This window comes from Haemaphysalis longicornis, unplaced genomic scaffold, assembly GCF_048455015.1.
Source record: "Haemaphysalis longicornis isolate Haplotype H1 unplaced genomic scaffold, Haemaphysalis longicornis Haplotype H1 scaffold_7, whole genome shotgun sequence".
In the NCBI taxonomy this organism is placed as follows: Eukaryota; Metazoa; Arthropoda; class Arachnida; order Ixodida; family Ixodidae; genus Haemaphysalis; species Haemaphysalis longicornis.
The window spans coordinates 109,219,212-109,243,541 of NW_027526422.1; the positions used below are offsets into that span (position 1 = coordinate 109,219,212).

General features: G+C 45.7%; 1 protein-coding gene across 1 annotated transcript in view; it reads right to left on the bottom strand.

The window, feature by feature from the left end:
- Window positions 1–3,231: 3,231 nt before the first annotated feature.
- The window catches only part of LOC144144827 (uncharacterized), a 63,118-nt gene continuing 42,019 nt past the window's right edge, over window positions 3,232–24,330 (bottom strand). Inside the window, exons 5-6 of the mRNA XM_077676336.1 lie at window positions 10,733–10,834; window positions 3,232–3,415 (exon numbers count right to left, since the gene is read on the bottom strand). Of these exons, the coding sequence (XP_077532462.1) occupies window positions 10,753–10,834 (82 nt within the window). The 3' untranslated portion in view covers window positions 3,232–3,415; window positions 10,733–10,752. The remainder of the gene's footprint in view (window positions 3,416–10,732; window positions 10,835–24,330) is intronic.

Below are 24,330 nucleotides of genomic sequence, written 5' to 3' on the forward strand. Positions count from 1 at the left end.
GCAGCACTTATTGTCTCTGCACGATAAATTTCAATGCACCGAATTCTACACTAATGCCGCGAAAATTTTACCTATCGTGTCCTGCGGCTCTCATGGTCCTAACTTTATTTCTTGCAGAAATATGAGCGTGCACACCACTATCTTTTCGGCAGTATCCTAAGACGTTTAAATCACGGTTTACCACAATCATAACAAAATAAATTCCTAAGCCTGTCTTCTTTACCGGCTCTAAGCGTTGTGCCTTTATTGTCGTCACACAGATCCAGAAAAAAACCGCATTGCCACTCTAGTTTTTATCGCCATAATGTCTGCGTATTCTAATACTTTTCACATAACTCTCTGCTGGGTTCCAGGTCATGCTGGAATCGCGGGGAATGAGACCGCGGATCGAACGGCCGTAGCTGTTGCACTTACATACACAGTGTACGTAACCACAATACCCTTAACAGACCTCAAGCCACACATAGCGCAACACCTTCGTAAAACATGGCAAGCCAACTGCGATACACAGACAAACAAGATACACATATTAAACCACACACAGGACGATGCACTACAGACTCACAAAACAGATTCATCGAAGTTCCCTAGCTATATAACGAATAAGCCACACACACGCGACACACTCCCATCTGCTCACTGGATCTCCAAGACCCTTGTGTAGTAGGTGTGGGGAGGGCCTGTCCGTAAGTTACATTCCAATTACATGCAAAACATTCACCAAACAAGACACGAACACTTCCCTCAACTATACAGAAAGCTCATTCTACTACATCCATTATGGTTTTTAGTGCGATAATCCCATGATTCTTCTGCAACGCACCTGTAAGCTTCTTAGCGAAATCAAGTTTTAACACCTCATTTCCTATCACGCGTAGTTTTTAAACCTTATCTCATTCTACGCAAAATCACAACTTTGCTTTTTAGACAAGCCATCCTCTTGGTCTTTACTGGTTTTACTTTTGTTTTTTGCTGTGCGCTTTTAGAGTTTACCTCTACATCCTTCATACATAACCACTGTTTGGCACTCTTTGCCCTAGTTGGCCTTGCACCATAAATATCCAACCATCATCATCAATTGTGTCAGGTTGTGGACTGAATTCCTTGCTTTGTGCGGGATGCTGAGAGAGAGAATGAAGTATCGCTGAGCACTTAAAGAAGATGTGTGCGCACAGGCACCAGATGGGTTGGTTCTCTAGTCACGGGATCAATATGTCTCCAGCAGCTGCGTTCCGCTGGCCACCAGTTCTATGCTTAGTGGCGAGGTCGGTGCTGAACAGCAATGTGTCCCATCGCAAGAGGGGGTTGGAGATAGGGGTGGGGGAAAGAGAAGGCAGGGGGGGGGGGGTTCTTGGGTTTCGTGCACTCCCCTATGATGTGCTCAAGAGTGCCTCCCGTCTCCTTGCAGAATGAGCACGAGCTTTCTTTATCGGCCGGGTACATCTTCCCCAGGAGCACGGGATACGGTAGCGACCCCGCTTGCATGCGACGAGCGATCGTCTGCTGCGATCTGTACAGCTGCGGATGCGGTTTCGGAAGCCTACATCACTCGTTTCGGTACATTGTGACTATGTCTTTGTAGCTGATGAATAAGAGATGACGGAGGAAGCTCTGCAATGGTGGAGGGTGTACGAGGCATCTGGGTTTTTGCATTTATCAAAAAAACCCTTTTAGCTTTATTCTAACTCGCGTCCTCGCGCTCAGTAGCACAAAACTCCATTGTCACTAAGCAACGTCAGCGGGTAATACATAAACTGCAAAGCGCTAAGAAGTGACGCTGCAACCTCTTGGTGACGTTTTAAAAGTTATCCTTCCTGCATAACGCTCTTAAGCCTGACTCACACTGAAGAACAGATACGTAGGTGTGTTCTGTATCTAAAATTGAAGTTTCCGTGCAGCTTCAGAAAAAAAAAAAAATATAACGGCGGCGGACAGATGCGATAGTTCTAAATACGAAATTTGACAGCAGCGCTGCAGTCTTCTCGGCGAGAGCGCATAGGTGCTGCGTCTCAGAAAGTTATCACGCCACCAGCGAACGCATGAGGGCGCGGGCCATTCTCTGACGTTCATTCGTAGCGTGTCGCCGCTGGGCACATGTCCAGCGCCACCGTGGCATACCGCTCTCTCCCTCGCACTTTCGCCACACTTTCCCCTTCGCTTTCCTGCTGGCTCTATCTTCGGTGGCTCCTTGGTTCTCTCGCTTATCTCGTTGTGCATCGCCGCCAGGGAGCATGCCCAGCTCCTCCTCGCCATTCTTAAGCCACACTTTTTTCCTCCGCTTACCTACTCGCACTATCTAGTTTATCTTCGGTTTCATCTCCGTTCGCTTGGTGACAACGAGGCTTGCGGCGCAGCGAACACAAAGGAGCGGGCGCCAAATTCTTCGAACTAAAACAGAAACACCGAGAACTTGCGACTTCAACGTAAAAAAAACTTAAAAGGCCCAAATTTCTCACAGTGTGGTAATTAGCTGTGTGCTTCTTACGCGGCACCCAAGTACAGAGGGCGCACGCTCTGGCACATCTGGCACACGCTCAGCCTAATACATCTCAGGATAATACATCTAGCACACGCTCAGGCAGTTCACAGGAGCTCAGTGGCAGTTCCTCCTTCCTGTGTAAGGAGCGGGACCGCACCTGCCATGATAGGGCACTAAAACCAAGACCACCGTCTCACTTCCAGAACCTTGCATAAATGAATAACCAATCCGTACTAAAAAAGGGGTACTTACTGTAGAATTGCTATAGAATGTTATATTGAAAACGAGTGGAGTATGATGGAACGATGCGAAATAGGTGATCGATTCAGTGGCACTCACAGACATGGTGCAGAATTATCAATCAATGACCTAATTATGTGCTATCCACGCAAGTGCCAGGAGAACCGAACAGAATATATCGCTGCTCGTACTGGCATACATGGGCGCGTAATAGGCGGCCTACCCATGTGTTGCCCACACACATACGCATGCCTCATGAAGGGTTTGAACAGGCTTTATACGCTGTAATGTACGATGCTTTTGCCCAATAGTTAGTGGTTGGCGTTAGTCCAACCGTCTGCTGATTTTCTGATATAAATAAGGTTTATTGAAGTTTTAAATTTTAAATCTAAGAAAAAGTCTAAATTTTTATGTTTGTGGTACTGCAGTGAAGAAAATAGCAAAAACGCTAGCAAAGCATGTCTTTGGAGAGAGAGAAGGAGAGAGATAATCAACATTTTATTTCTTGGGGTCTTGGCTGGTGTTCGCATAGCTCAAAACTGTACACCTTATACGTTGTTCTGCTGTGACAGTACGTTTCCATAAAATCCTGACAGCACTTCGTGTCCTCATGTCCTGAAGATGTATCAAGTTCTCCTTTTCGCCACAATTCACATTTTGGCCATATTTTATGTCCATTTCGTATACAGGGGCCTCCTGAAAAGAAGCGCAAGCTATACCCTGGTACTAGTGATTCGCAAAAACTTTATCTATACCAAATTCAACATAATAATTCTCTTTTTCGCGACCTGTAGTTGCGCAATTACCACACGTATGTTTATTTCAAATTTTGTGTGTAATATTTTCCGAATATAATTAGCAAACAACGAAACTATAAATCTTTCCCAATAAACACCTGGTTTAAGGGTCCTGTATTTTCAAATGCTGTACAAGAGTTTCCGGCATCGGAAAACTTTTATAACAGAGGGCGCAGAGTTTGGCGCCATAAAAATGTGCTTTTGTACAATGAGTAGAAAACAACATTTAATACACATGGCATACACAAATAATTACATAAAAACACTGAAAAAATGATTTTAGCTGCCGAATTGGTGTCATATGATTGATAGCCGGTGAATGCACCGTCTGAAGAAGCACGGAGCCATGGAGTGCAATGTCCACAGCGGCATGAATGGATAATTGTTGGGTTGCAGTGGACGCCCTTGGTATCCATGCGGCAGCCGTTCGTGGCTAGTAAGTCTATCGCCTTAGCTGCTCCATTGCTTCACCTCTGCTTGTTCGCCGCCTGAAAGACGCACTCGTTCCGAGTGCATTTGTGCACTTTGGCTCGCCTTGTGCATGCCGCCTAGCACGCCGAAGAGATGCGTTGCATGTTCTAATCCAGGGTATATTCTAAAGGGGGGCTCTGCAAAACTTCCGATAACGCTTTCAATGTTTCTTTTGCGCATGGAAGCATTCTGAAAGCTACTCTTTGCAACAAGATGAAGCGGCACTGCGCACATTTCCTCGTGGCAGCATAACTAGCCGCCTCCGTTTCTGCTTAGCGTTTGTGGGTTTTTCTAAAGTGGCTATAGATCGATTGGGTTTATTGCTGCAACAGAGAGGGATTGCCCAATATCGGCAAAATTGCTGTTGTTACGCCAAGGCGTGGCAGAAGCGGAGAAATGCCGCTCTCCGTGGTACAAACAGAAGAGCGGGTTTATTTTCGTGGCACCCAGGACGGCCGTTCGTCGTTCGATTGTGCGAGGGGCCAGCCTTGTGCCAGGAGAAGCGAGCCAGGAGCGCGAGCTATCCCTCAGCATCTCCGTCGCATCTAGGTGGCTTCGTCGTCTTTGTGCGTGCTCCGGAGAACCATGGTGATCATATTTTCCTCACATTTCGGGTCCCGAGAAAATGGCCAGGCGCGTAAATCAAAGAACATAACCTCTGCCGGGGTCCATCTTGAAACTTGATCTAACGAGAGCGGATGAAGTTAATGGTGCTTTTGTCTCTTTTCATCGGGGGTTTTGTTTTGATAGGCAAAGCCAGATTACTGAAACTGGCAGTGCCGCAGCTGCGCAGTTTTGAGCCGAGTAAAGCTCGTGCAAGCTCCAATTGCAGTAAGGTGATTTTCTTCAATGAGGCCACAAGCAACTTGTAGATCAGCAGGCGACACTTTCTGAAAATCTCCGTGAGGATGTACACCGCTGCTTCATATGCTTGCGGGCTTGCATCGTAAAAGATGTGCACTTCCAGTATGTTGGCAAACTTATCTTCTTCTAGTAGGTATCGAGGAACCGCAATTTCCTCCAGTATTGCGGAGCTGGAGTACCCACTGGTCCCGTTTACTGTGTTGATCCTGAGGTGGCTGCTCGTTCCAACAAATTCCTGAAGGCCAACGCTTTTGAAACAGCACCCTTGCCGACATTGTGTACGGTCCAACGATACCTAGTGGAATAAATATTCTTGATGTCGCTGGGAGAATGAATCTTAGTCTCAGGGAAGGCTAGATGATCAGATATCTGGAACAGAACAATTTCTTTTTGAGTGCCCCAAGCGGTGCCTAGTACTTTAACCGTGGGCTCATGAAGTCCGACAATTCCTTTTCAGACAGCACGATGTTCACGCCCCAAAGGTTCGTTTACTCGTCTGAGTTTAGGGTACATTTTCTGAACGTCATGCCTGTGGCCCTCATGAGTCCGCATGCTTTAGAGAACAAACTTGTCGTTCCTTCTACGGATTCGGCATCCTTGACAAGGTTGTTGACCTACAACGGATAGCTCGGAAGCTTGTGAGCTTTAGATGGTAACGTCATCTCGTGTCGTTCATGTCGGGAGGAGACGTTATCGAGGTTCTCAAACGCTGCGCTCTTTGAAGTACCACTGTTCGTCGGATCCAAGATGCCTGTGCTTTCAACTTCCCAAAACGCACGAAGGATATCATCGCATTGGGTTACGTCAGCACTTAAAACGCTGACCATTGTAGGCGAATTATTTGCTGCAGCTGTTACCACTGTGCTGCTACCTTGAAACCTCCATCCAATTTTCGTGTTTATGGCGATCAGAGCATGGTTTTCGTGGGACCTCACCAATTCGCCAGACCTAAAGGTCCACATCTGGTCCGATCCAATGAAGATGCTTATGCCACCGCGAGTGATGACGTCAGGGTGAAGGACACTAGTACGGATTCTTGGGCAAGTTGGTGTGGCGATCTTGATGAATTCATAGCGCCAAAAGGACGAGGACAGAGAGAGAACACACAACACAGCGCTAACTTCCAACCAATTTTATTTCACACAAACGTACAAATATGTATCCCCAGCCTACCCGCAATCACTTCCCACCGTCACCGCCAATGCTGACGTGTTGCAGCCATGCGCAGAAACGTTGCCTCCTTATCCGACAAATTCAGTGACGGCACACTCACACAGGACAACCCCGCTTTACTAATCAAATCTGCCTCTACTATTTCTCTTACTTTTTGTTCCTTGTGTTTTGACCGTATCACACATTGCTCAAACCGTGGCACGCAGCCGCAGTCGTGGCAGTGAACAGACAAATGGCCATCCCTGTATTTGCTGACCTTCCGCCTGTGCTCGCCTAACCGGTTGTTAAGACAACGGCCGGTTTGGCCTATATAACGCTTTCCACACGAAAGGGGAACATCATACACCACACCGACTCCGCACTTAACACATGGTTTCCTATGTTCTTTTACACACCCAACCGGTGCTTTACGGAAGGTGTTAGTCAACTTGCAAATTTTGTTCAATTTGTTAGGTGAAGAAAAAACAACCTTTACGTTCACCCGATTTGCAATATTTTTGAGACGGTGAGACGTATTGTGCAGATATGGAATTACTGCTACTTTTTTCTTTTCACCCTCCTGTGACCTGCCCTTCCTCTATTCTAAATTCTTGAGGTTACTCTCAGCTACCGACAAAAGAACAGAGGAAGGGCAGAGGAAGGGCAGGTCACAGGAGGGTGAAAAGAAAAAAGTAGCAGTAATTTTATATCTCACATTACGTCTCACCGTCTCAAAAAGATTGCAAATCGGGTGAACGTAAAGGTTGTTTTTTCTGCACCTAACAAATTGAACAAAATTTGCAAGTTGACTAACCCCTTCCGTAAAGCACCGGTTGGGTGTGTAAAAGGACATAGGAAACCATGTGTTAAGTGCGCAGTCGGTGTGGTGGATGATGTTCCCTTTTCGTGTGAAAAGCGTTATATAGGCCAAACCGGCCGTTGTCTTAACGACCGGTTAGGCGAGCACAGGCGGAAGGTCAGCAAATACAGGGATGGCCATTTGTCTGTTCACTGCCACGACTGCGGCTGCGTGCCACGGTTTGAGCAATGTGTGATACGGTCGAAACACAAGGAACAAAAAGTAAGAGAAATAGTAAAGGCAGATTTCATTAGTAAAGCGCGGTTGTCCTGTGTGAGTGTGCCGTCACTGAATTGGTCGGATAAGGAGGCAACGTTACTGCGCATGGCTGGAACACGTCAGCATTGGCGGTGACGGTGGGAAGTGATTGCGGGTAGGCTGGGCATACATATATGTACGTTTGTGTGAAATAAAATTAGTTGGAAGTTAGCGCTGTGTTGTGTGTTCTCTCTCTGTCCTCGTCCTTTTTGCGCTATGAATTCATCAAAAAGGGTGAAGGAGCACATCAGCAATGACCTTTCCCGATGTTTCGCACGCCAGAAGGAAAGACAAATCCATCATCGAGCCCTCGATGTCCCGTGAGATGTGCGGTATTTCTAATGCACTCAGGACAACTCCTGGAAGGAGCGTGGAAGCTCCAATTGCAGTAAGGTGATTTTCTTCGATGAGGCCACAAGCAACTTGTAGATCAGCAGGCGACACTTTCTGAAAATCTCCGTGAGGATGTACACCGCTGCTTCATACGCTTGCGGGCTTGCATCGTAAAAGATGTGCACTTCCAGTATGTTGGCAAACTTATCTTCTTCTAGTAGGTATCGAGGAACCGGGATTTCCTCGATGATGCGGAGCTGGAGTACCCACTGGTCCCGTTTACAGGATCGAAATGTTTGGAGGAGAAGGCACCCAGTTGTATAAACTCCTGACTTCTTTCCGATTGTGCGCAGACCGTCGTGCGTGGGTTCAGACTTCCTTCAGTACGAGAATCCCATGCGGTGCTTTTTTTCTCAGGCTACAGGCGCTTAATGCCTGTCTACCGGAGCACGCATGGCAGGTAATCTTCCGGCGACAGTCACGTGCTCCGTGGCCTTTCAGCGTGCAGCGAAAGCGTTGCACCTCCTTCGACAAAATTTGCTTCTTCATTTTGAAAGGTATATCCGCAGGTCATGACTCCTTAATGTGACCTTCTGACTTGCAGAATGCGCATCCCTCACCGGACCATGCCGAAGTGTTGGAGAGAGCACACGGCGTGGGCTTAGAGTCTCTAAGGGGGATGCTTTGTCTGTCTCATATCCAGGTCTGGTGTTTCACCCTCTCTGACCCCTGAAATCGGTCTTTTCAAGTTTCTCCAGCTCGCTGCTGAGGTACTTCAGAAGGCGGTCTAGGTGTGTCGGCAATTTTTCAGGCAGGTGCGTCCGCTTGCGGTGTAGGTGTGTCAGCAGCGCGCGTGCGGTGCTACTGGAGCACGATGTCGTTCGGAAGCGCTTGGAACAGGATGTCTCAGAGCATCGACAAAAAGGAGGACCGTTTTACGCCGAAGGTTTCGAGGCCGCGGATGTTGACTAAGACCTAGTCTTGAGCTTTCGTAGGCCACTTGTGTCACTTCAGGACCTGATCGAGTTGATCATTTGAAGCCCGGCGAAATACTGTTGCTCGAGTCGTGTGCCATCACAAAAACGCTTCTTCAGCATTGCAAGAGCATCCTGGTTGCAAGCCTTCGTCGTAGGTAGCCCACCGATTGCCGCAGTGGCATCTCCTTTCTGAAAGAGTCGCAGGTGAGGGAATTTCTCGAAAACTGAAAGGCCGCTATTTTTGTTGATGATCTCGTCGAATTGCTCCCAAATATCATTCAATCGGCACATGTCGCCATAGAAAGGCGTGATGGTCAGTTTCGGTAAGCTTGGCCCGGTTCTCTCCAAAGCCATAGCAGCGACTAGGGGCGTGACGTTTGTTACTGGAACTGTCATAGGTGCAGCAGCCTTGGAAAGGCGGTTGCTCTTGCTGTTTAGCTCAGGGAGGACGCGTGTCGCGTTATCTTCATACACGATCACGCTCGCATATTCGGCCTCAAATTACCCCTGATTCTGAATGTGAGCTTCGAGCTCTTCGTTTATCTTATTTAGCTCGTCGTTACTCGCCTTCAGCCTCTTGTAAAGCGACGCTATCTAGTCGGTCGTAGCGCAGTGATTGGCCATGGTGGCACTGCCCTCGTTGATTATCCTTGTGCTACGTGCCCACCTCGATGTCCTCTTGAACTGGAGCTTCTCCATGATTGCTCCGCTGCCTCAATGCTCTCGGTAGGTCCCAGAATGTGGTTCTCGGGTGATCGGCACCAAACAATGTTACGCCAAGGCATGGGGGAAGCCGAGAAATGAAGCTCTCCGTGGTACAAACAGAAAAAGCGCGTTTATTTTTGTGGCACCCAGGACGGGTGTCGTCATTTGATTGGGCGAGGGGCCAGCCTCGTGCCAGGACAAGCGAGCCGGGAGCGCGAGCTATCCCTCAGCATCTCCGTCGAATCTAGGTGTCTTCGTCGTCTTCGTGCATGGTCTGGAGAACCATGTCGGTGACATTTTCTACAGCTGTAGTTACGTAATTGAAGAGCTCACAAAACTATGTCTCGTTTAGAGATGTTTCAAATCTGACGTGGATACAGCAGTAACATTTGACGGAGGTACTTTGTGATCCCCCATTCGGAGTACTGAATGCGTTTTTTGGCTCTGTTGTGAAAGCTATTAAGATTTAAAAACGAAGTCGAAAAAACTGTTGCTTGAGTACTTCAAATTCATCGCCGTGCAGCCGTAGCCAGAGGGCCTTGCCAGGTAGATTCACACGTACCTGATCAAACCAAACAAATTAAGCTATCACAAAAGTGATGTCGTTTACAAACATAACAAAATTGCAAAATTGAGTATTGTGGGCAAGAAATGTTTATCACACTTCGGAAATGCCGCTGTGAAAACCTATAATGCGTTGCTATGGGAGGTGAGGCCGCATTCACGTGAAACGAGGGCAAAATTTAATATACTTTTGAAGTGATGACCAGGCACAGTAGAACCAATAAACCAAACCTAGGCACTAGCTATCACCTGCCGCCGCAAGCGTACAGAGAGCACTATCTCGTTCGCAAGGATGCCGCATCGTGACTCTGCTGGTAGTCCATGCTACAGTCTCTTCATTTGTGTAAATGTCGCGTCAGACGCTCAATGACTGCAGAAAATGATAATGTCGCAAATAGCATTTATTCTTCGCGTTCATAGAATGAGAACATTAACATTTATTGCCCCAAAAAAACAGCAACGGTTCACAGACCACTGCCCCAATTCTTAAGTCAAACCACTGGAAGTGCCTCCAAATTGGCTTTTGTTCTTCGGAAAGTTGGAATTAACTATATGTTTTCTTGCGATGACTAGACGGTGACTGAGAAAACATGTTTTAACTAATAGCCCCACATAAGAAATATATTTTTAGTTACTACCACAGATTATTATGAGACGGTAAAATGAAGGGCTACATTTCCCAGTAACCAAAGACAGAAATACATATTGTTTCCTAATTTTCTCATTAGCCGTAAAGTACTAGATGGAATATATTATTCTTAATTTTTTACGTTTTTTGTCGCGACATATATTCCTATCGATAAACAGCTTCCTCAGGCAAAAAAAATGTCTGACAATTTTGGCAGCTAGCTGCAAAATATCCGACCATATTTTTTGTTCTGTATACCTCGTTCCTGCCAAAAAGTCCTTAGTTTTTACTGCATCACCAGGCCTTTTTGATGGTTTGGTAGCAACACTGTGACCGATATGAAGACGTTATACTTAAGCTATTAGAACAAAATTCACTTATCAACACCGTCTGCTGCGCACTCACCCTGTGTTGACTCGTCGTCCTCAATCACTCCCACCACCGCGCATGATAAACGTGCGAATAAAACATTCCAGTGTGGTGGTGGCAAGCTGTAGCCGAGCCACGCTGCGCGGACAGAAAAAAGGGCGCCCCGGCTTAAAGTGCGAACTCCTAAGCAGCTTTACTATATTACGTTCATAAATCCTTTTTAAAGGACAAAACCAAACAAAAGAATTTTTCCAATGTTTAAAAAACCACATACACCTTAGCATAATTTCAAGTTTTTTAAATTGCAGGGACAAAAGTAAATAAAACCTGGTACAAACCAACTGCAGGGTTTGGGTACCAAGGGAGATTAGATATCACCAGCAATAACGAAAGGTGGCCCATGAAGAGCTTTAGTTTATGGCAGCAACGTAGGTATGTATTTCCTATTTTTCTAAGTGGAAGGAAAGTATGGTTCTAACGACAAATATAGTAGTCTACCCGTGATTTATGATTGTGGCTTCACAAATAACGTGCCAATGAACCTTCCCCAAAACACAAGTGGTGACGTGCTGTCCTAAAGCTATCGGCAAGAATATCCGGCTATTATATTGTGTTTTATACTGAAAATCTCTGTTGTTTGAGTCCCAGATTCCGTGCTGTCCTCACGGCATAAATTCCCTGAACTACTACTTGAAACTACACTATAACGAATATACTGTGATACTGAACGTGAGGGCTTGCACTGGTATATGTTATCAGCAAGTTTGACAGTATTTTTGGGTACGGTGATTCTTGTGGTTCCAGACCACCATGTCCTTTCTGGCTATCATGACTGATGGGCCCGACAGGAAGGCTAGACCACTCGGATCTCAGGCTCAATAATACTTTTACTGTTTACATAGAAACGAGCGGTTGCCTGAGGCTGGCCACTTCTAAGAAATGATGTAAATGAGACTGACGACCAAGTCTGTTCCATCTCAGGCCTGCTCAGCATCGAAGACGAGTAACAACGTTATGAATGCTTGCGGCGCATAATTGCACGCCTAAACTTTTCACAGAAAGATGCTTCACTTTGTCTCTATTTTCTGAAGGAAGGGACTCTATAATGCCAAAGTATTTGTCCAGATGGTCCCCAGTCCTTGGTCATCGTTCCTGAACACATGCGATTGTCTGCCCTTCAACAACTTCATAACGAAGTACTGCGCGCCATATAGACCTTGCGCGAATGTGTTACCGCGTTCGCTGCCGGTGTTTCTGGCCGAACATGTACAGATCGGTGAAGCGTCATATATCCTCTTGTGATCTCAGTCAATGACGGGACACCCCTACAGTGATCCCAGCCGGCCTCCTGCAGCCCATCGGCGTCCCCACTTAACCGTTTTACCGCGCCGGTCATAATTTGCTCCGTCCTTTTCCTACTTCCACACTGGGAAATCTGGGAAACGAGTGGGTTGTCCTTGCCATTGACTATGCTATCCGCTTTGTCATCACCAGGGCCCTTCCAAGCAGCTGTGCTATCGAAGTTGCTGTCTCCCTCTTACATGACGGTACTTGTCCACCATGGTGCCTATCACCATCTACCCACGGATAGAGGGCGGTCCTTTTAAGACAAAGATGCTGTGTGCGTGCGGCCCTAAGCATAAGTTCTCTATTGCGCGTCGTCCTAAGATGGGCTCACGTGGGCTTACTAAGGGCTTAGTGCACGCCTAATGATATTAAAACCAACATGCCAGCAATGTACGTTTTACGGGACTATCGCGACTTGGACATAACGTTGCTGTTTGTGGCATTTGCTTACAACTCCTTAGGGCCAGAGACGACCACGTATTCCCGATTTTGTCTCCCGTACTGAAGCTACCATATCTGGCCACTGGGAACTTTGCCGCCTTCTTACCATTTATCTGTTACCTCATACGCAAGCGAAGCTATTGACCATGTAGAAAACACATGACAGATTGTCCGCATTCTCACCAAACAGTCCTAAGTCAGCTAAAAGGGTGATTACGACAAGAGCCACCATCCCGGAAGGTATGCCCAAGGCTTCCTAGTCCTTCTGCGGTCTCCTTGCCGTCACGTGGGTCTGTCATCGAAAGTACGTTTACTCGACACCGGCCCTTGGACGGTAGTACTCGAGGTGACCGACATGACGAACAATATCACACCGATTAACAAATCCTTACCTTCGCTCCCACAGACATTGTCCATGTCACTCGGCTGAAACTGTGCACGTCAGCTCTATCGGTTCCGGAATAGAAAATGCCGGGATGGCGCTTTCGCCACGGGGTTTATGTTACGGAGTAGCCCACCTTTGTACAGTTGTTAAGCAAGGGCTATCAAGAGTAATCCCTGTTACGGGCATGGGGCCGAACGTGGAGAAAGAATACAATTGGTGTAGCACCAGCCGGGCGCTAAAATGGCATTTTTTTGTCTATATTTTATTCATTTGTAAACAGAGCAAATACCGCCAATTCTAGCGGGGTCTTCCTCGTCTCTGTATTATCGACTGCAGGCCCGGACAAACCCATCAATCCTATCAAAATGAACTAGACCCCGGAGCATCTCGCTAAATGTTTGTGGCACCAAAATGAGCAGAAACGTCTGTATGCCTGTGAGTTTTTAAAAATATTAAGTTCGCCGAGGACCACTGTCACTCAAATAAACCCCGGTGAGGAAAATGTCCTTGTCCAGACGTGTTATTTTTCGGCAGCTGGCCGAAACCTGATGAAGGACCCAGCTCCCGGTAGGCAGCCATTTCATGGAGGCAAACCGGCCAGTTTTTACAGACTAAGAAACCCGAATGCATCCAATATGGTGAATTTTGCCGAACGATTTACAAACGTGACTTATTTAATCGGGAGCATATAAAGGAGCCGTGCTATGTTTTTGCAAGTTGATTTTTTCGTCTGCGTACGATGTTTTCTTAACTGCTTTCGCCATTTTTCATCCGTAACCTTCACTGCTCCACGAACGAGTTCGCAAAACGCGCGCAGACTGACACTAACGCGCTAGCGAGTTCTCCTTGGCGTGCGTTGCCACAAGCACCCACTAATTCGGGGCAGTGCGCACAAGCCAGAATCAGCAGACCCCTGGCCTGGTGCGAATACGCTTTTTACCATACAGGCATCAGTGAGGCAAGCTCCAAGGATTTGGAAAAAGCTCATGGCATTTGAGCATGTGCGGTCACATGGCGGACGTTCCTCTATTGCGTGCGCTTCGGCAAGTGCTTGCTGCGATTCCAAGCCATCCTTGTAGTATTATCTGAAGCATCTTACAGCCCTCAATATGACACAAGCGCGGTATGGCGATTATTGAGTTATCGAGAATGCCCATCCAACGAGAACGACAGAGTCAAGCGTGTTGTTTTACAGAACAGAAACCAAAATCCATTTGAATGCTAATATGGGACATCGTCCAGTCACGGTGCCCCTTCTCCCGACGTCACAGTATTTAGTTGGTGCAGGCACCGCAGATCGCGCATGGTTGTTTTTCTACTTTGGGGCCTAATAAAACATTACTCACTTATCGACCAGATAAACGATGAATAGTGTGCTAATTTGAGCCAGTCTACGCAGTGCGAGCAAAAACGGGGGCTTGACAACTACCCTTCAGTGCTCCTTTAACGCTGTGCCAATTGTCTTTCGTTCCGTTGCTATTTGAGTGGCCCTCAATTTAAATTTAACTCTTTTAGCGAGTCTCCAAGTTTCTGCCTGTAGGTGAGTGCAGGTTAGCACCAGTTATTGCACACTTTCTTCTTCAGGAACAATGGTAGGCTGCAATTCATTATCTGAGAATCCCTGCAGAATGCACTGTACCCCATTTACATCGATCGAATTATCTCGGCGTCCTGGTTGGTATCCGGTGGCACAACGTGGCCTAAGTAGTTTTATTCGCTTACCACCCTACATGCAATGCCTCGCCACCTCTTTAAAATTGGTGTGCTTTCCAAATGGTATTCAGCCTTGGTTCAGTGTTCTGCATATTAATTTTGAGGCCGAATATTCTAGTATACGATTCTAGTCCCTAAACATCGGAGTGAAGGCGATTGCTCTGGAAGCACACCAAGAAATGAAATTTGCACAAGATGAGGTAAAGGGCCTCAGGGCAGCGCATGGAACTATCCCAGGAGCTTCTTCCTATAAGGCCCAGGCAACAACTCCCAGGGTCTGAACCTGACGACCCTGGAACTAGACAAAAAACGAAAACTTCACTTGTAGTGCAGTCATACCTTCCTCTCAAGGAGAAATTTGAAGACATCAAGAAGACCATTGATAATGCTGACATAGACCTCAAAGATGTTAATGTCATGCTGTCAAGAGAAGGGGAAGTCATCTCCTCCACCAGTAAAGCAGGAATAGACAAACTGAATCATATTATCAATGCAAATGACAGCTTGGATTAAGAAGTAACGACAAAACAACGGAACTCAAAGCTACCATAAATCAAAATACTCTCCCAAAATAGTCTACCAAACGTCAAAAAGAAGTCATCAAGACGAATACATCCCGCAACGTCTTATCAAGCAAAAGAAACTCGACTGCTGAGACGAGGATCTCCAGGCCAAGGCATCGTGGGGAGGACGAATTTTCACGACTTGCTATCTGGCAAATAAAGACAAAAGCCTTTAACTCCAAGGAAGGTACAACTTTTGCAAACATTTCGTGGACACTGTGTTGTTTTTTGACAAGTTCTTACAACGATGCAGCATGTGTTAAGTCTGTGGTTACCTGGAGAAGTACCGTAGTTTATTGTAAGCAAAGTGTTCGATCTTCTTCAACTCCAACAACTTCGTAGGCTGTGGCCGGCCTCCCTCCTGCTGGGTGCACCAGAAGTACACAGCGGCGAGGACACCTCCAGGCATCATGCCTTCTCCTTCCACGACTGCCCCACTTACATCCAGCGCGTCGAGGAGGACCCTGAACGTATGTTGTCACTGTGGGAGTAGTTACATAGGAGAAAATTTTCGAACTGCCATACAATACCTTCCATCTGTGCTTATATTTATATGCTAAGGCTGCTGTAATTACTTGCGAACATTTTACAATGCAAAACGACGCAGCAAAAGATGTCGGGATGTTAGCGTTAGGTGTTCTGGGCAGAAACGTACCGACTGCAGTATCAGACGCCAATTGATAAATTGCCTTAGATTACGATACTTATGGAAAGCAGTAAATCTACTATAACATTGAGAGTTTTTTCAAAGCGATCAGTGGTTTTTGTAAGCTACATTTGATGTATATAACGACCAGGGACATGGGAAACAAGCTACATCACTCTATTATCTAGAACAACGAATTATGCACCCGATATTAGTCCTTTTTTGGAAAATGTCTTGATTAGAAATGACGCCATTATATTTTTATACGGATATCGTTTGAAACACTTTTTCAGAAAGGCTAGAAGGGCGAGGAGTAGGAGGTGCGATTTAAACTAAAGAATCAAATGCCTATACAATGATTAAGGATTTCCAGGAGTATGTGATGATGTACTCGAAAGGCGAAGATTTACACCCCAAGCAGAAAGAGCCCTTGGCAATCCGCAACGAGGTGTGTGCCGGAGGGTCAGAGTGAGAAGAAACATTCGAGTGTGAGGATCGGGCGGAAGGTCTGCAGTGGAACGCCCGTCGCGGTGAACGGTCCAGGCAGATAAGACACCAGTGCCGGGTCAGACAACGAGTTCCGGACGCAGCACAACAGGCTCGGCATCCCGATCGGCGTCCGGTGTGGGCGCGACCATCAGTTTGATTTTACCGAAGAGGGTGACAACTGTCCAAGCAACAAACTCCGAGGCGACCCCGCAGTGTCAACAGTCCCACCGCACCACAAGTTCAACGTCATCACAGTGATCATCGCCAGCCCATCTACGCCCACTGCAGTGCAAAGGCCTCTCCCAAAAATCTCCAATTACCCCGGTCCTGTGCTAACTGCGACCAAATTACCAATTTATCCCCTCAAATTTCTTGATCTCACCTGCTCATCTAACTTTCCGTCACCCCCTGCCCCGTTTACCTTCTCTAGGTATCCAATCTGTTACTTTTAATGACCAACGGTATCTTGCCTTCGCATTACATGCCCGCCCCACGTCCATATCTTCTTAATATCTACTAATGTGTCTTTAACACGCGTTTCTTCCTTGACCCACTCCGCCCTGTTCTTGTCCCTTCCTGTTACAACTATCATCTCCCGTTCGATTGCTTGCTGAGTCGTCCTCAAATTAAGTGGCACCCTCCTAGTGACCCTCCGACTTTCTTCCTCGTAGGTGAGTACCGGTAGGATGCTTCTGTCATACACTATCTTCTTCAGGGACAATGATAGGCCGAAATTCATTATCTGAGAATGCCTGCCTAAACGCATTCCACCTCATTCTTATCATTTTAATTATTTCTAACTCATGGTTGGGATCAGGAGCCACAACTCCGCCTAAGTAAATATATTCGCTTTCCACTTCTAATGCCTCGCCACTTATATAAAATTGTGTTGTCCCGAGGTGTTTGATCATTACTTTAGTTTTCTGCATAATATTTTCAGGCCCACGGTTCAACTCTGTCTGTCCAGTGCGGAAGGCAAGCTTCGTAATCCGCTCCCCGAGTTACTTAGCAAAGCCACGTCATCTGTAAATCTGAGGTTACTGAGGTATTGTCCATCAACCCTTACTCCCACCGGTTCGCAATAGAGTGTTGTGGATATTTTTAGTAAACATGGTATGAACAAATTGAAGAGATTGTGTCTGAATGTCGTGCGCCCTTCCTCATAGGAATTTTAGTTCTCTACTTATGAACGATGATGGTAGCTAGAAATCCATTGCAAATTTTCTCTAGTATTAATAAATAATGCTACTGTACACCTTGGTTCTGTAGTGTCTGAATGAAGGATGAGGTTTCTACCGGGTCAAATGCTTTTTCAAATTCTATGAAGGCTATTTATAGGGGTTCAGTATACTCCGTGCACTTCTCTATTACCTATTTGATCGTGTGAATATGGTCCATCGTTGAATAGACTTTACGAAACCATGATTGTTCTCTAGGTTGTTGAAATTTAAGGAGGCAGAAATTCTTTTAGTGATTACCTTTGTAAGTATCTTGTCCACCACTGATAGTAACCTGATCGGCCTGTAATTTTTCAAGTCTTTCATGTCGCCTTTCTTATGAATTATGATGATGTTCACGTTCTTTCAAGATTATGGTATACTCGCGGTCGTTAGGCATTGCGTGTACAAGCTTGCCAGTCTTACTAGTACAATTTGCCCGCCATCTTTCAAGAGGTCTGCTGTTATCCGACCTACACCAGATGCATTTTCCCATTTATTTCTTTGAAAGCCTTCCTTAATTCTGTCGTTGCTGGTGGGATGTCTGTCTCCTGTGAACTACTTTCTGGCTCGTCGTTATCGTGAATGTCCTGGCTACTGTACAGATCTCTATAGAGCTCCTCGGCTACTACGATTATTTTGTCCCTATTTGTGGTGACATTGCCTTGCTTGTCTTTAAGTGCATACAAGTACCGTGTTGTACAACGTAAGTACAACGTAGGACGCTTGATTTATTCCCGTGAGTGTGTGAACTCTACCAAGCAGTATTTCACATTTTCTCGTCTGTAGCGTCCATGTCGGTGTTTTTGGTTTCTATATTATAATCCCCTGCGTGTACCGATATCCGAGCACTAGTCTGAAACCCTAGAAAAAAACGTAACCTGGCCCGTCCCTTGACAAATATTGGCACTCCCCATCGCTGAAGATGGTTGGTGAGTTTGTAGTACAGAGAGCAATAAACACCCAAAAACAATGTCCTTGTCAGAAGTCTCTGATTAGGAAGTCACAGGTATTGCACCTATACTAGTCACAACTCTATCAGGCGAGTAAGGCGCAGGTATAGCACTTAAGTCAAGCTAATTCAATGAAAGCACAAAATCCGGTGAACGCCAACACTTCAAAGTGTAAAAGTAAAATCAAACACTCTAACCAAAGCTATTCACATCCTTGCGAAAGTAGATAATTTTATGGGTAGAATTCCTAAAGCATGAAGAGCACTACAGTTTCTTTTGAAGGCATTGCATCAGGTGTAATGGGGAAGCTGCGGCTACCATAAGGGACAGTACGGAGAACCTCTCTGTCTCCTATCTGGCGAACAGTTCCCAGGGTTTTTCTCGTCGGTGAGGGTAACTCGGCAACAGTCGGAAGACCTTATGAAGCGTTTGATTCAACGGCGCACACCCGTCCAATTGATATCTTCCAAAATCCGGCTTGATGCTCTCCGGACTACCAGGTGGCCTTGTATTTCGTTCCCGTGGACACCTTGGAGGCTGTCATAGTAATATGGCTTTCAGGACCACTAGTTTGCCTGTTCGTCCGTTTGCCGAAACGTTGCCGTCTTTTAAGAAAGTGAAGCGATTGACGTAACTCGAGGAAATGCGTGGGTTTGTTTTTCGGAAGCAACATTTCGGCGTGAAGTCTTTGCGCTGTTCCTCTACGAGTTGCTCCTTCGAGACGTCGACACCACATATTGAGGTTACTCTTTCAGGCGCTAAGTAGGTCTCTGTTTCGCGACAGCTATAACTAAGACGGACTTGTCTTTAAACGCGGATTGCTCATCAGCCTTAGTTTTCCCTGTTTTTTTAACACAGTTCTTTTGTCATCGCGCCCTAGAATTTGATTCCGGGGCCCCCGCACACCTGGTATATTGACGAGGAGTAAACCGCAAATAGGCTTCTCCATGGAAGCAGCGGTTATTTCTCGTGTTAAGTAAGGCGTGTCGATGTGGGTCTCCGCCTCCTGCACGGTCTTCACTGAACCATCAACAAGGAGCACTTGGCTGATCTTCCCGGTCAGGTGGTTGTCTGGAACCATGGTCCCCTAGATGAAAGCCGTGTTACTTTTCGTGTCGCTTAAAAGACTTGTTTTCTTCCCGAGCACATATTATTAAACAACGGGCATGGCTTCCACGAGTAAGATGGGCCATTCCTGTTACATGTGTTTGCCGTTGTGTGTACGGACGGCGGGTTTCTCAGGACACTGAAATTTTGGGCAGCCATGTCAGGCGGTAAAACCCTTCGCCAGCGTGCAAGCAACGACCTTGTCATCTCAACGCGGGCACTTCGGGATCAAGTCCTTTGTTGTACTATGACAATCCCCAGCTCGATGACCCACTCGATCGCAGACTCGATCGATGACCCAAGCAATGGCCACCTTGTAAGTGGCCTTTTCTTCCCATAAGCTCGTTCTCGCGGGTGTCTCGCGCATCATCAACAACACCCTCTAGGTTGTGTAAACACTGGGCTTCTAGGAAGGGGTCCGTATACGCTGCTAAAGTAGCAAGTGACTTGCGGTCCCGCTCCTTCGAGCTGCAAGAGCGCAGGTACTGCTCCGAGATCGTGTGATCACGGAGACCATCAGAAGTCTTCGTCACTTCGGCCATCTCAACCCAATGGTGTAAATAACCACACAGCTGAGCAGCTAGCGGATTTCCGGTCTCGCCCTCTTGAGCCCGTGCCATTCTACACTTTTCCCGATAGGCTTGTACCGTGAGTTAGAAGTGCTGTGGCAGGACCTTCTTGACAGTCTGGTAGTCGAGGGCCTCGTCGGTGGTCATCCTACCAGTTACCGCCAGCGCCTCTCTGGTGAGGCACATGCCCACGACAGTACCCCAGTTTCCCTACGGCCAGCCCTGTCCAGTCACTACCCGTTCAAAACGCTGCAGGTAAGCATACAGGTCGTTATGTCGCTAGTCGATTAAAGGCAAGAGCTTTTAGGGAAATACTGTAGGTGGCGCCTAAGGCTGTATCCGCGGCGGGATCTGTCTATGGCGCTTCCTTTTGCGCACCTTCCTGTAGATGGAGTCTGAGCTCTGGGAGATGTTTCCCTTTCATCCGCTTACCGCTTTCCGTCTCATTCGGCCACTCGTTCCGCCCTGAACAACGCCCTCTCGTTTTTGACCCCCGTGCGAAGCTCCCCGTCTGACAGGCCTAACTGGGTTCTGGACGCTATCACTTTGTCTTGATCCATGCCTGACCCTTGAGTCTAGGACCACGACGCTCAATACTTTCCACTAGAAACAGCAACAAATCCTCGCAGGCTCACCAACATTTGTGAAGGGGTTAGACTAGTAGACGGGCAACGGTACATGAAGGGGATTGTATTATAAAAACCGAAAACGCGGATTTGGACACTACAGAAGGAACAAGTTTCGCTATGCCACGGTATGGTTGGTTAGTTGGTTGCAGGTTGCTTTATCGTACTGCTTGTTTTTCATGTTTGAAGAATTATATTATTTATGATTTATTTTACGAACTTGCTGTGGATAGTCCAACTGGCATTTATGTTTCTATAAAAAGTGCAGAATTGATACTTACAGTGTGCTATGGTAGAATTGACCAAATTATAATTTTGCGTACCGGGATCCCTCGTAAAATTCATGAACATTTTTGCTACTGCCCTGCAAAAAAAGAGCATTTACCTTTTCTCGATTAGTTTTAAACGCAGTGAAAGCCGTATTTGCTTGAAAACATTACCTGAAAACAAAAATAAGCTGAAGAGTGGTTGTACACGAGATAATTTTCGGCAGTACGTATAATTATTGTCCCGAAGCCGAAATACAACAAAATACAAGACTTGTCTTGGACGAAAAACAAATTTAATTCAGCAAGCTTATGCTCGCCTAAACACTGCAAAAATACACAGGCGGCAAAGCTGGATTCAGCTAAGTGACGTGCGGAAGCCAGTGTCGGCGAATCGAATGCTGCAGCGTATGATCAACGGGCATTTAGCTTTCTGACGGGGGTGTTTTTCTAACCGTGGAATTACATCGAGAACACTGTAAATGAAAGATGAGAATCCTAGCCTAGTGCCGTTAGGGTGAAGCATTCTTCCTATAAAATGGCATAACCTGTGCGGCGTAAGAAAGGATCAATGGAACACGCGTTTCACTTGGGAGAGAGGTAACACAGCCCGGTAAAAACAAAACTTATAAAAGACTCGATGCATGGTTCGCGGAAATACAAAAATAATCAATGGCATCGAACATTACCAGATAATTATAGTTCGCTTCAGTTCTTTCGCATTGGCTTCCTATCATAATGTTTTCCACTCTAGGGACAATAATATAAGCAAGAATTATTTAGCACCTATGGTTTTAATTGAGCATGTTTGCTAACTCGCATTTTGACTTATTATTTTGCTTAAAATTTTTTTTTGAATTCTGGGTAGCGCGGCTTTTTGTGCGCAAACTGTGCTTCATATTTCAGAATTGGGTACACAGAATACAGTTGCAAGCTTTTGGTTTCGTCATGTTGCAACTGTACAGCATTTCTCAATTTCCTTCTCCTTCCCTTGAACAAGAAGAAATAAATATCTTCGTTTTATTTTATTTATACCGAAGTATGTAGGATTCAATTCAGCAGCGTGCACTGTGGCGACTAGGTCTTTTGCACGTATTTCTTCTTGCGCCGAAAGTTGTATTAATCGTCCCAGCAATATTTGTTCCTGCAACTCCACCTTTGGTATTTCCATGGTTACAAGGAGCATTGTGCTATCACGCTTAAGTTTGTGAACAGACGTGTTGTTATGTACGCTGTAAATCGGGTGGCTGAGGCCTCTGTCAGGCCACGTTCGCCTTTAGTCTCAGCCTCCCCTTGGTTTTTGCCAAGAAATAAATAATCAAATCAAATAAAAAAATCTATTCTCAAATTTTTCACTCGATGCTCCCCTATGCGTTTACCTCTTATTTGTAGGTTAATCTGACACGACCAGTTTTTATTTATCATACTCTCTGGCAGGATTGCTGTTCTTACACTTTGCTGTTACAACGACCACTTAGTTTCTGCCCGTCAGTAAGATAAATATACTTACAAACAGTGATTCGAGATTTTACTGATAAATACGAGTGAAAAATATAGGAGATTCTCAAATGAGAAAGGTCAAAATAGATGGTCGCAGTAACCATGAGAATACCAAAGTTGGAATTGCCGAAAGGAATAGTGCGGGGGACAATAATTACAACCTCTGGCACGCGGAAGAATAACATGCGAATAACTCAATATGCGAAAAAAAAGGCAAAGTAACGTACGCAATCGGATTGACTTAAAGGCCCCAGCCAAGTATTATAACCTATGGTGAGGTATTTTTACAAGTGAATAGCAGCGACTGCAGTAATAATACAGCATAATAACACTGGATAATATAAACGAAATAGAAGACTTTTATAGCACAAAAATAATATCCTAGGCAGTACGTTACGCGGCACAGAAATCTAACGCATCATATTATATTTCTGTTTTAACTGGTGAGATACCCAAAACTGATGCTGAACTAGCTTTTGGAGGCAGACAACACAAAAAACATTTGTAAAATATCATAGAAAAAATATAGATTTTGGAGCACGCATGATTTTGGAAGTGTGGAGAGCGAGTGACGAAACCAAACGACGGAATGTTCGTGGTAGACAAACCAAACTAATGTTCGTCAAATTTCTACCTACAGCATCCAAAAACTGAACCGCTGTTAACGATGGAGGATGTACGTAACATAGGTAGCATAAAGGTTAGTGTAGTGAAAGTTTCCAATGCAGAAGGGGGGGTTTATACTTTTAGTCGGTATGGTGAGCGTTAGAAGCTACGTAAATGGCGTATTAAAAGCGGAAAGCCGTTTTAGGCTTCATTTTGGGCTACCAGCATTGTGAGGAAGGGGAAAAGTTTTAATAAGTGTAACTTTGATCTTTGTCGGAACAGCAACAAATAACGTAGATATCCTGAGGCTGTTCCAAGAATGCTCCAGGGCTCAAATGTTACCACTCGCCTTGAAAAGTGCCGCGATATTTCAAATTGAAATGAAGGGGAGCGTAACCCAGCTTAAAATGGTAGTCTATCCAGCCTTCTCTGCATTGTACAAGATTTTCTACCGAGGCATTTAATAACCGCAAAGCGACAAATAACATCTGCAGCAAGCTACACCACAGCTGTGACTAAGGAACTATTTTTGTAACGCCGCAAAACATAGCCATCTCCCTAGAAATTAATTACGCAGTAGATAATGAAGCCGTTGCATTTTCATACTATCAAAGCCGTTTTATTCAGTACAATCCACTCAGTGTTCAAGCAATCAGAAAGTGGGATGTAGATTCGACGTGCACTAAGCTCTCAAACATATTTTCGTCGAATATTCGGGTCTGGTCACCCCTAACATTAAGAGTGGAAAGTTCGCTTTCAAGAAAAGCATCTCACATGGGTATTTTCTCCCATCTAAATCCTTTTTATGCTTGTGTATAGTTGGTATTTGAGAGCTAAATCAAGAGAAAAAATGGGCAGGATTATACGACATTATCTCTCAGACAATTCAATGACTCGCCGAGAATAGCTTAGCGGCTGCACCGAGCAACCTTAACAGCAGAGTTAGCCATTTATATTATCCGGTCCAAAATAGCGCTGCAAGCAGGAAGCACGCTCTTGTTTATAAAGAAAGATATACTGGGAGGCCTATAAAACATCGTCATCTGGTGTTTATACAACTGTTCAGAAGTCTCGGCTTCCTATCCGATCTATAGGCAGCGTTTTGACTCAGGCACATTTTTTTTCTTCGAACAAAATAAGAACCATTTCGAATTCGCACTCTACTACTGCAATCCAAACCTTAGCACCATCCGACAAAACGCAGTG